The 13487-nt window shown below is 37.6% G+C and overlaps 1 protein-coding gene across 21 annotated transcripts in view; it reads right to left on the reverse strand.

The window, feature by feature from the left end:
* Trpm3 (transient receptor potential cation channel subfamily M member 3) overlaps positions 1-12992 on the reverse strand; it is a 529872-nt gene extending 516880 nt beyond the window's left edge. For 4 of the 21 annotated variants that reach the window (XM_048806888.1, XM_048806900.1, XM_048806883.1 and 1 more), the window contains exon 1: positions 12513-12988. In XM_048806888.1, the coding sequence (XP_048662845.1) occupies positions 12513-12689 (177 nt within the window). In that variant the 5' untranslated portion in view covers positions 12690-12988. Of the gene's footprint in view, positions 1-12512 lie in introns of all 21 variants that reach the window. The other 17 variants (XM_048806889.1, XM_048806884.1, XM_048806885.1 and 14 more) reach the window with 11 other exon arrangements.
* Positions 12993-13487: the final 495 nt, after the last annotated feature.

Genomic DNA, 13487 nt, shown 5'->3' on the forward strand with positions numbered 1-13487 from the left:
CTATATCCCCAGACCCTACAATGGACTTGATCTGCAACTTCCTGTCTAAAACACATTCTCTAGCTTGTCCCAGTCCCCAGCCTCAACATCAGGTTTTGGACTTGCAAGCCACCACAATCACACAAGCTAATTGCTTAAATTTTTTCTATATATACTCTCATCCTATTAGCTTGCTTCTCTGGAGAGCCTTGACTAATACAACTTACAGTAACTCCAAAATGAAAATAGTTGTGCAAAAATAATATGAATTCCCTGAGTCCAAAGTATTACAAAAAACATCTTGAATTCTACTAATTCGTATTATACCATTTCTGGTTTTTTAGGTTGAAAGGGAAAACATTTTGTATTTATTGAACACCGACTACAATCTATGCCAACACCAAACATATGTTAATTTGGGAATTATATAATGCATTATTTTTATTATTTTAATTTACAACTCAGGAAATTAAGAATCAGAGAAGTTTTGTGTCTTGACAGTGATCATTTTAGAAATATGCTTTTAATTATTTTTGTTAAGTACCAAAACAATTTGTACCTATCATCAGTGTGAGAGGTAACTCTGTAATCTAGTTAGGTTTCCCAGACGAAAAGGGTGTAAAAGAAGACAGGTGTATGATGCAGATGAATGCAGGGAAGTTCTGAATCAGAAAAGTTCACTAACATGTGGCTGACCCTTATCTAGACCATAATAATTTTTGACCTAAAAATAGTAGTAACTATACCTATTACAGTTGTTCACAAGGTTGTTGTGAAGTTCATTTCATTTCATTTGTAAAACAAAGTACCCTGAAAATTACAAAGGACTTTTCAAGTGTTAAGCTTTTTAAATTATTTCACTTTCAATCTTTATACATTTCAATATAGTCTGGAATAATGGAAACCATTGAAGAACCGAGACTGTATACCTTTCTTAAGAGAGAACAAGTATTCTATCCATCACCAGACAGCAAGCCTCTCAAAGAGCATTTGACATCATTATAATGAACAAATGGTTTACTTTCAGCCTCCTTTAGATATCAAAGTAATTTTAAGATAACAAGGGGCATACAATGACTTTTCAGGAATTTTTATATAAATTCAAGAATGTTAGAGCTGGAAGGGACCTTCACAATCATCGCATGGTGGACAAATTATGTCCAGAGGCCAAGTACCATCCATCCTCTGTTTATGTGTAGTTGGTTAGCAAAAACTGGTTTGTTTTAATTAAAAATGTGGTTGAAAACAATGAAAATAAGAATGTTTTATCATGTATGACAATTATATGAAATTCCAATCTCAGTCTTCATAAATAAGTTTTATTAGAACACAGCTGTGCTCATTTGTAATGTATCCATCTCCTGTAGCATGTTTTCATGCTACAATACAATAGAGTTGAATATTATAAGAGAAACTGGATTACCCACAAAGTTCTTTGTTACAGAGATGGTCTGATCCACAAAATCTAAAATATTTATGATCCACTCTTTTTTAGAAAACATTTGCTGACCCTATATAACCCAATCACTTAACAGATGAGAAAACTGAGGCACTAAAAGATAAAATTATTTATTCTAGGTAACTCAGTTGGCATGTTAATTAATGCATATTGAGGACTAAAGTCCAGTTTTCACGTCCATTTGATCATGCTGAAATTAATGATGGAAAATTAACTTTGGTTATACTCATATTTAAATTAGACAGACTCCTTATATAAGTTACTGGATCAATCTTAAATCTTTGATAGCTCACATGAGCTAATGCCATGACAAAAATTCATATTGATGAAGTAAAATATCATCCTCATTTAGCTATTGAAATGACCTTTACATTGTGTTTTTCTTAAACAGTTCTAAGTTAGATATTATAGAAGAAAATAATGGTAAAAATTAAATATTTCACCTTCTACCATCAATCAAACTGACAAATATGCTCTGTTTGCAATTCACAAAACAATATGTATGGAAGGTTTACTTTAAGACAAATTGGCTGCATTCAATTTTCTTATAAGAGATGATTGACAAGAAGGCAAGAAAATAATTCCTTAATCTTTCTCTCTCTCAACCAGTTAATTTTCCACATGGAAGCTAAATTTCAGAACTTTTTTAAGATGGAAAATAAAGGGTATCTAAAGTTAAAGTATTTACTTCATGTGATACTTTGATACTTTTAAGTATCAATTACCTACTCCCCTCTTACCATAAAACACCTGTCTTCAAGGGGAAATGTTTAAAGCAGTTATTGTGAACTTGAGGTGATTTTGCCCTTCAAAGAATTTGTGGTAATATCTGAAGACATTTTGGGTTGTCACAATGGGGAGCTTCTCATAGCTAGTGGATAGAAACCAAAGATCATGCTAAATGTCTTACAATGCACAGGACAGGTAACTTCATGACAAAGATTTTTCCATTCCAAAATAGCAGTGCTGAAGTTGAGGAATCCTGTTTCCAAGGAACATCATTAGGCTTGCTCAAAGCATTAAACATTTCTGCAAATTAAACCACCTGATTCTAAATGATCACGCCATCATTGATTCCTGCACAAGCCCTATAGAGCAAAGATTTCTTATGGAAGCTTATCAGCTCATTTTTGATAACATTTTCTTCTAGCAAGGAGAAGGAAAATCAGAAGGATATGCCACAGATGATTATTTAACTTCTTTCCAGCCACATATACTCTTGATCTTAACCAATAAACAGTAAGATAGTTTTCTAACAATTCTGATCAATTCCACAAGAAAGTTCTTTTGACTTAAATTTATTTTTTCCAAAGGAAACTGATAAACCAAGATTTCTACTTCACTGTGATCCATGCATGACATCTTCTATAATAAAATAGCCTAATGCCATTTACCTTTAAATAGAAACACCAAGATATTTCAACAAGATAGTGTCTACATAGTTATTGCTACACATTTGCCAAAGATATGTTTAAAGGATAAAGCAGGAATGGGCCCAGCAGTACCAGCATAGTTTTCTTCTAATAGTATTTTCTCTATTTTGTAGTCTAACCCATTCAACAGCATTATTTCAAGAAATATATTAAAGTCTACTAGATCACTAAATTAAGGAATGTTTTTCTATGACATAATTAAAAGATGAGACAATTTCAACCTCTCACTTTCAAAGGAGGCATCTGATCTGACTTAAGTACTATACTAAATATTGATTAAATTATTTAATCCAATTTGGGGAATATATGAAGTAAATAACCTCAAGCTCAAGATATTCTTTAATCATATAAAAGTAGGAAGATCCTGTAATACCACTGATTCTTCTAAGTAACCATCTCACAGCTCTGGATCAAGAGCGTATTTCCTCCAACATCCACCCATTCAAGCATAATTCATATAGAACCCAAAATATCCTAGGCTTTCTGCTAAATTGAATAAGATATGATTTCCAACTTTGAGATGATCTTCAGAAAAGAGGAAAAACTACTAATACCAAAACATGCTAAAAAGCAAAGCTAGAAATACCCACTGATTATTATGGGCATGCAGAAAAGGAGAGTTGAACCTTGCTTTGGGGATTCAGGAAATTGTTCCTGAACTTCTCTTACTTACCTTAGTTGAGCATTAAAGGATAGGCAAGCGTTGGCAAGGAGAAGGTGTGGTTCAGATTTTCCATGTGAGGAAATAACTTGTGCAGAAAAGCCAGCTATATGGAATTCCATAACTTGAGCAGGGGACAAATGAGATAGGAAGGTGAGAAGTAGGCAGAGGGCTGATCACTGAGGATCTTGTCTATCATGCAAGGAGCTTCGACTTTATTCTGTAGGAGAGGGAGAATCACTGAAGAATGTCAAATACAGCATCATCCTCATCTTCCTTGCATTTTACATAGACCATTCTGGTGGCTGTGGGAAGGCTGATTTGAGGTAGACAAGACTGGAGGCAGTTGTAGTATTTTTGGCCCAAGAGAGAGGAGACCAATTTTGGGAACTAGGAACAGACAGAAGGGGGTGGATCAGACTCGTATTTATGAGAAAATCTGGCAGAAATTATTGGTTGATTATATAAGGAATGATAAGAAAAGAAAGCAAAAGGCATAAACCCAGGTTTTCCAATTTGGGTGATTTGGTGAATGGAGAATTCTAGCAATTGATGCATAGAAGAAAAGGAGCAGATTTTGGGGGGTGGGGGCTAATTTGATTCAACAATGGCCATATGAATAGAGCAAAAGCTGTACTCTCTCTGCTGTAAAATTTGTCTGCTGCCAACCATGAAAGTGTATAGTGTTCTAAGTGAACAAAAATGAGGTTGATATGCCATCTCATCTTTTAATTCAGGGAGTTACCTATGGAATATACAATTCTGTCATTTAAATTAGGTTTCCTGCAAAATCCCATACGAAACGATTATAAAAGTCACTCAATTCCCTGTGAGCACAAGGATTTTCAAGATGTGGTTACAATATGAACCTATATAAATTTGTAGAGAGATATATGGTGCTCAGTTTTGAACAATAAAAATAAGATACTGAGGTATGGTCATGACAGAGGCCTAATTTTAATGAGCCAGTGTTTCTCTACTAAAATTTCACACATTAGAAAATGTTCTCAAATATTACAATGTGTAAGGTTCATCTGGATTGCTTGCTAAATACAGATTCTCATGGTTTCACAGCAGTGTAATTCAGGAGAATAATTCCGGGTAGAATACACAGAATTTGATTCTATGACAGACAATCTTGGATCACACTTTGAAAAGCCTTTCTTCATGATCTGTTTGTGTTGGATAAATTTCTTTTCATGTAAAGCAATTTAATATGTGGAATGTCACTTATAATGGATAAACAACAAGATCCTTCTTTCCATTTATCTACTTATCTACCACATACTACTTACTTACCTACCTATTAAATCTTGAGGAATCTTTATTTGGAGGAGAACAAACAAACTGATCAATGTCATCTCTAAACTATATTCCCTAGGTGCATGTTTCTTCAAAATGAAGCAGAGATGAGATAATGGTTGAATCAGAAGTCCTGAATGCTATTAAACACAGTATTATGTGTGATACACATCATAGTTAAATTTCCATCCCAGAAATTGTTTTACAAAGCCCTCTTCAATCCCCAGTCATATAACTATCTTTACTATGCACACAAGAGACAATTTTGTTCAGCTCTATTTTTCTCCTATGTAATATTTAATACCAAGCATCACTTTTTAAAATTTATAAGTATAAAATTAATTTTAAATATGAATAGATATTTCTAAACAAAATCCCTAGATGTTCTCTTCTTCCCCTTTCCTCTCTAGAATCTCTGGTTGGTCTTTGAAGACTGTAGTGTGGATCTGGTAGGAGGTAGGGGTTCCAGCGCAGTGGGCAACAGTTATGGATTCTTTGTCCTCGGTCCACACACAAACTGTTCACTTCTCACTTGGTACTATCACATACCATTGGAACCCAAGGATTATGCACTGAGTGCCACCGTAATTCAATATCATAGGAGAATAATTGGAACATATGTACAATGCTCTAGAAGATCATGGGATACTATCTTTGGGAGTTCTGGTTCAGAACCATATCTCCAAGAAAATTTAAGAGAACAGGAAAATGTGAAATTTTATATCACATAAAAATTCATGGAAGAACTTAAAATCAACATATTACCGTGACACAGTCACATCAATGTCTATAGCAGCTCAATTCAAAATAGCTAAACTATGAACCTATCTTGGGTGCCTTCCAACAGATGAATTGATAAAGAAAATATGTGTGTGTATGTGTGTGTGTGTATATAAAATGAAATATTACTCAGCCTTAAAGAAGAATGAATTTATGGCATTTGTCAGTAAATGGATGGAGCTGGAGAATATCATGCTAAGTGAAAAAAGCAATCCCCCCCAAAACAAAGGCTGAATGTTTTCTCTGATATGCAGATGCTAATTCACAATGGGTGGGGGTAGGAAAAAACAGAGTTACTTTAGCTAGGTAGAGGGGAGTGAAAGGACGGGAGAGAGGGTTTGGAGGTAGAAAGGAAAAGAGAATGAATCAAACATTATTACCCTATGTACATATATGACTATACAACTGGTGGGATTCTACATCATGTGCAAACAGAAAAATGAGAAATTATACTCCATTTATGTATGATGTATCAATGTATAACTAATTAGAACAAATTTTAAAAATTCATAAAAGAAAATACACAAAGTAATGATCATATAAGCAAGCAGAAAACAAAGGAAGCAGGACAAAAAAATTTCAGATTATAATGTTATATTATTTACAACCCAAAACAGGGCAGCTGAACTCAATTTATTTTTCTGTCTGTGCATGATCTTTCATGATTAAATTTTGAAAACCTGTGAACTGTTTACTTAAAACCTTTTGCTTCCACCGTTGACTAGCACAAAATCTGTTCTGCCCAGACCCCAGTGTAAGAGAGGCCACTGAATCAAATTTCCTTCCAGCTCTACTGCATCCATGGCATCTTTTCTCATTGTGGGGTCTTCACAAGAGCTACAGGCAGCAGACTCAACTGGGCGAGCGGGTTACAATGCCAATTCCTGGGTGCACAGCCTACCTACTGAATCAACACCTCTGGAGACAGGATTGAATATTTGCTTTTTATGTGAGCTTCCCTAGTGATGTTTAAGCATCATCAGGATTTCACATATCTTTCATCTGTTCATTCACTTGCTCATTCACTAAGTATCTATCAAATACCTTTTGTCAAGCACAATCTTAAATTCTACTTCCTATTAGATCATGGAAAAGGAGAAAGGAAATGATCTAGCTCTCTGAAGATTTGGTACCAGTTGAGGTTACACCAACAGACAGGGGGAGAGAAGGATGTGAAGCCACTGCTGGAGAGGCAGGAAATCATAAAGAAAAGAAAGACGTTGGCCGAGGCATGATGGCAACTCCAGGCGTCCCTCAGTGATGTTGCCACTGGACTTAGACATCCCAGCCATTTCTTTCCTTCTTCTCCACTGACCACACATATTCATTCTTGCATCCACAATAGAGGAGACAGAACGTTCCAGAGAGACAGGAAGGTTTCTTGTAGCCTCAAGAATTCTTCTCAGGCTGCCTGAGAACATTTCACACAAAAGCCAGTCACATGGCTCACTGAGTGGAAGGAACAACACAGCAGACTGTTTTCCTTCTCCCCCAGGGTTGCGTTTGCTCACATTTTCTTTCCTTTTCTATCTTTCTCACTTTTTTTCTTAAGGGAATGGAAGGAAATGGGAATGCACGCTGAGAGATGGAAAGGCAGACATTTCTTTATGTGTAGCCCTTATAACTCTACCTAACAATACACTTTGTTTTCCTAAGAGAAATTTATTCTTCAAGTTTCCCACCTTCAGGCACTTCATGGCACTGGTCCTTAACAAGTTTTGTGCCCTTGTTTACTGATTTGTCAATGTGTATAGATATAACAGGTGTGGGGGTCCTCTCTGGCTGTAGATGTTCACCGTGAGGTTCAGGAGTGTCCTGTCCTGCCTAAACAGAAATTCTGGTTTCTTAGTATTATTCTAACTCCCTTATAAGATTCTGAATTTCAGATGTGAATTGGTGGCCTTAGAGGTCATAAACGTAAAACACACTCTGAACAAATGTCAACTGTTTCTTGGAGAACAAAGAGAATCCAGTTTCTGGAAGGCTTTGCAGAAAGAAAGACAGGAACTCAGAAACTATCCTAGATTCTTCTATTATACAAATCAATGTAACAAGCCCCTCTATTTTACATTGCTCACTTTGCCTTAGCCTAGGTTCTAGTAAATTCTCCACTGCAGAAGTCAGACCAAGTTCACCTGGTTATTAAGGTCTCGCTGTGCTTCAAGGGGGACATTATGGACATTGGCTTTAATAGAAGTATAAAGTATCAGCACTAGGGCAAAATTGGAGCTGACCTAATCCCTTCATTCCATCGATGTTCTCTCAAGCAATTCCCTTGAGTTACCCAGTTTACTTTTTTGTAAAAATTAAATTATTTATTTATTATAATTTGTTTTACATGATGGCAGAACACAATTCATTTCATATTACACATATAGAGCACAATTTTTCAAGTGAGTCACCCAGTTTACTTTCATTAGTGCTTCTGTATAAAAGAGAAGAGAAAACTAAAACCAATGTCTGACCTTTATGACTGGATTTCCCAGGCAAGGGTAGGGGGAGTTTACCTTAAAAACTATGATAGACTGTATTATGGAAATACAGTGTAAAAAAATTAGAAATGATACTTCTGAATGCAGATTATATACTTCAAAGAATTCTGCTGTTGGGCAGTCACTGGGGCCCACATTAATCTATGGGATGAGGGAGAAAAGGAACCACATTCTTGACTTTCGTCTTAGTCTCATTAGGGAACCACAATGTGGTTCTGCCCTCCTGCGTCAGGACCTTTATTCCGACAGTAGGACCAACATTCTACCAGAGAAGAAAGACAGGAACTCAGAAACTGTCCTAGATTCTTCTATTACACAAATCAATGTAACAAGCCCCTCTATTTTACATTGATCACTTTGCCTTAGCCTAGGTTCTAGTAAATTCTCCAGGCCTGTGGTCTCAGTTTTCAGAACAATTATATAATACAAGAATCTAGTGGTCACCTCACTGCAAAATTTCCTTTAGTTATACTCATTAGTTTCAGCCTTAAGCTTAGTAGGTGAGGCCCTCTTAAGATTCAAACCCTGCCATTCATTCAGTCCACCCATTTCTTTTTCTCATTTTAATATTCAATCTGTTTAGCCCAAAGAGACTGTCCTCTTCCAAGCCCCTGGGGCAAGGCAGGCTCCACCAAAGGGAATCACACTTCTGGATCTAAGTCAAGATCCAAACCCTTTACTTTATAGAGAATCCCAAGTTACAGAGAGACTATTTAATTTGCCCAAGGTACAGCTGGTTAGGAACACCATGAATTAGGACCCAGTATTTAGGCCTACTTTCTAAAGTCTAATTTGTTTATTGATGACATTGCTCAAATCAGACAATTTTAAAACACTGCACATTTTAAAACACTGAGAAACTTAACACACTACTGATCATCTGGTGTTTATTAACAAAGTGACTTAAATGTGCCCATCCAAAATCTTACAAATATGGAACTTCCCTTTCTCCCAATGCAACCCTTTTTCTAGGAGCCTTTCCTTCAGAGAGTCTGCCAAGACTTCAATACTAAGAAAGCTCTCTGCCCTAAAAATAATCTCCAAATTCAACATGAGTTACCAAAATAAAATCTCCCAAATAAAACAATGGCAGAGACAGACCTGATAATGAATATGAAATATGCTAAGAACATTCTGTCACTGAAACAAACTTGACTTTTTTTGTGTGATTAATGGTAAGATAAAATCTTGAAACACAAAAGAATGAAGCAAATGATAACAGAGGAGAATCAGCTTGGAAAGGGTCCCATTGGAAATTTATCCGTTTGAAAACTGGCTCTGTCTTTTGGCCATCATTACCATTTATCTGTCCAGAAATTCATTTTCAAGTGTTATTTCCAAATAAAGTCCCAAATTCAAAATGCAAGTTGGTTGGCTCATTTAAAATTTGCTCTGAGAGGGGCTGGGGATGTGGCTCCAGCGGTAGCGCGCTCGCCTGGTATGCGTGCGGCCCGGGTTCGATCCTCAGCACCACATACAAACAAAGATGTTGTGTCAGCCGAGAACTAAAAAATAAATATTAAAAAAAAAATTCTCTCTCTCTCTCTCTCTCTCTCTCTCTCTCTCCCCCACTCTTTCTTTAAAAAAAAAAATTTGCTCTGAGATGGACAAAACAACAAATTTATTGTTTTCAGAAGAAATAATAAGTATATTCTAACACTTATTGTGTCTAATTCATATTTCAGAGGCTGGCCTTCCCTTCCTGATTCTTTAGTATCTTATTTCCATTAGGAAATGGGAAATACAGGAAATAGCATTATGAAGCCATTTCTAAATATTAATATGGTACCAAAGTAAGTTAGCAAAGAACCATGCACTTTCAAGGAAAGGATGAGAAGGGAAATTGGCTTGAACCCAGTCTGTCAGAAATGGTGAATGGTCTGCGTTTAGCTAAATCTAATCAGGCCATCATGCCCTACACTGCATTTACTGACAAGTCAGGGCACTGGAGAGGGCATATCACATCAGAACAGTGCTTGGAAGAGGAACAAAAATTACCTGTTGAATAGGAAAACTAGCTTTCTTAGTCAAGTAATTTGATAAAACTCTTGATGCCAGAGAATCCATCCATGAAAATAACATGGCGGTGGTATGAGAGACGGGGTGGGGGGCGGTAAGAGTCTGAGAGAGGAGGAACTTAGGGAGCAAAAATTAAGGAAGGAATAGTAAGAGTAACTGCTATTAAATATTTAATCTAAAGACTAAGCCAGGAAGAACATTTACACAAAGATGCAAATTATTACTCATGAACTTCCATTTCACTTGAACAATAAAAAAAACAGTGCAAGAATACACTGGCACTGCCTAAGCAAAGACAGAGTAGCACCAATTCAAAGGCGGAAAACACATAGCATTCATATTTATGGGGATAATATAATTGCTCATATACATGAGTAGATTTCATTGCTTTCTAAGCATTGCTGAGAAAACCTGGTAGCACTTTATTTTCTTTAAGAGTTTGAAATGTGCAATCTAAAATCTCATAGGGTAGCTATGATCTTTCAAAAATGCAGATGTCATTTGGAAAGTTCCCAGGAAAACGCATCCTGTCTTTCAAGATATTGAAAGGATTGGAGGAATACTCACTAATGCACTTTGTTAGATGAACTGTTGTCAAGCACCACGTTAGTAAATGGTGACAGGATGGAGCTGCATGACAACAAAAGCACCCACAACAGCCCCTGGGATATAGTACAGACTTCAGATTTAAAAAGATGATAACTCTTAAAAATACACAACCCCACCTCAAGGAGGCACTTCTTTGCTGATTTTGTGACCAGTAAATCAATAATATTTTCCATTTTAAAAACTACAGTATTAATTAATAACATTGAATATTCATTAATAATGTACACACATAATCTTTAAGAAGAGTAAAGCATTCTTTGGGGGTAAAGCCAACAGATGACTTTAACAGAAAAAAAAATTTTTTTCTCATTGTACATGGAAATACCGGAGTTGACTTTCTCAGTCATACTTAGATTTGCCAAAACATTCTTTGCCCCAGATTCTTGATTCACTAGTAATTCTGGAGGAGAATTTACATTCATTTGTGAACTCTCTGGCCTCATTCTATTTCACGCCCTATCACACGTGTCATTCCAATATAGCAAAAGCACACATATCCTAGGAAGCTTCTCTTCCTCTCTCTCTGAGCCCAAACCTGCTTGTCTCCCCAAATATTCCCTTTGGAAAGCGAACCATCTCTATGACAACCTTAAGATGGGGGGGTTGAAGAGCACTTGGGGACAGCCCTTGTGGAAGTTAATACCAGTTTGTGTTTAATGGGGTCAGGGAAACTCAGACAATGGCTAACACTATGGAGAGGAGCCACTTAGCTGTAAGAAATTGATTGTTAAACTTAACCTATTCAGAACACAGTCTCAGAAAAACAATCTATAAGTATGATTTATTCAGGGTTAATTCATTAATTCTCCATTTTAGCTGATTTGCTCAATGCCCAGTGGAAATTAAATCAAAAGATCATCTATGATATGGAAAAGAGAATTAAGAACTTTTAAACTTGACCTAGGCAGAGCCTTCAGAAATACTACTTTTCCCAAATAAGTGTTACCACATTCTCTTTTCTAGGCAAGACTATTTCTTTTCTGTGTCTTTATATTTTAATTGTATTTCTTTCCCTATAAAGCAGATGATGAAGGTGGATTATTATGGAGTTGTATGGACTTTTTCATATCTTTAATACATGTGCTTCTAGAAAGAGAAGAATACGGACACAAGGTGGCAATTCTAGCTCAGGTGTAGCGGGGATCTTTTGTGTGACTCAGAGCTAGAGAGAGCTGTGTTCAATATGTGTTGAACAATACTTTCCCACTACTGACTTCACTCCAGGAAACAAATTATCATGCTTTTATAAAAAACAGGGGCACCAAAAATGTCACCATCTGATAATGTACATTCTTTCTTTGTCTTTACCTGACTGACCACCTAACAACAGGGCTTTTAAAATAATGAGGAGAATCCTTTGTTCTCCCTGGTTCCATTTAAGGAAAAGTAGGTCGAAGGGCTTCCCCAGGGAGGGAAAAAAAAAAAGCCCAGGAGCCAAACACAAGGGGAGTAAGAGATTTCACGCCCACTCCTGTTCCCACCCTCCCAAAGAAGTTAATTAATTCTGTTTTAGGGATGGTTAACAGAGGTGGGGGGAGCACTCAGGTAGCCCATTCTCTGAGACCATAATCTCATTCTTAAGTGTGGCTCACACCATCCTCCCAGGCAGGGGTGGGGGCAGTGAAGGGTGCAGAGAATGTCTCTCCAGCCATGGGCAACAGAGCCAGTACTGCATGCATTTGCACTCCCCAAAACGTGCATCCCAGCCCAAGTGCGAAGTTGGATATTTAGACCTGAAAAGCACAATAAGAGCCATTCAAAGCAGCAAGTTACAGTACCTTAAGGAGTCTTACAGATGGGAGAAAGGCTGCGTGGCACAGCTTCCGGATGGTCCAATTTAGGGGTCGAGAAGCATCAGTTTGATTCATGACCCCTTCCAAATTCCACCGGGAAAACAAGAAACTGCAAACCTGAGCAATGCCTAGAAAATAAATGGTTCCCCACGGCCCTGGCATCCCATGGTCATCTCCACACCTGCAAATTCCATTAGGGCAGAGGCTTCCTGGAACTTGGGAGACTAGTCAAGTGGCGTTTCCTGAGCCCCTGAACCTTCTTAAGAAAGCCACCTCCCCTCTCTCTGCAGCCGTGCTCATGCATACCAAATGTGGCTGAATGAAGGCACACTGCCTGCTGCTTCGGGGAGGGGATGCAGGGTTTTGAAGGAGAGGGACAGCCTGCACAAAACAGCCTGTGGTCGGAGTCAGAGCAGCCTGCTCCGGAATGCACGCTCCCTCTCCCGCTCTCCTCCCAGCAAACGCAGGTCAGGCGTTGGGGGGGAACCCGGGCCATTTGCTTTGCTCGCTCTGTTTGGGGGGGAGCCAGGAAGAGAGCAAAAGGGAACAAAAATAAAGCCAGAATGGGAACTTGCACTTTCTTGCACAAAGCATCTTTGAGGGGCTGGGAACAAGCATGGGGGAGGGGCTAGGACACGAAAGGAGAAGGGATGCCTCTGAATGATAAGATAAAATGCTTCCCTTTTGATTTATTTGGCATACTAAATCGAGAGCTATCATAAAATGGATCTAAAGTAGAAGGGACCCCTGTTTTGTTCTGGGGTTTTTATTAACTGTGATTGACAGTCCTCACTCTGATACATACATTATACAGATGACAGGTAGAACGGCAAAGACTGATCAAACTCACACACACACACACACACACACACACACACACACACACTGGTGCCAATGAGTTATTCATAGAAAGCTGTGTAAACTAATGCATACTTGGCTTACATTTTAAAAGTGTCAGTT

This window comes from Marmota marmota, unplaced genomic scaffold (assembly GCF_001458135.2).
Source record: "Marmota marmota marmota unplaced genomic scaffold, marMar, whole genome shotgun sequence".
NCBI classification, from domain to species: domain Eukaryota; kingdom Metazoa; phylum Chordata; class Mammalia; order Rodentia; family Sciuridae; genus Marmota; species Marmota marmota.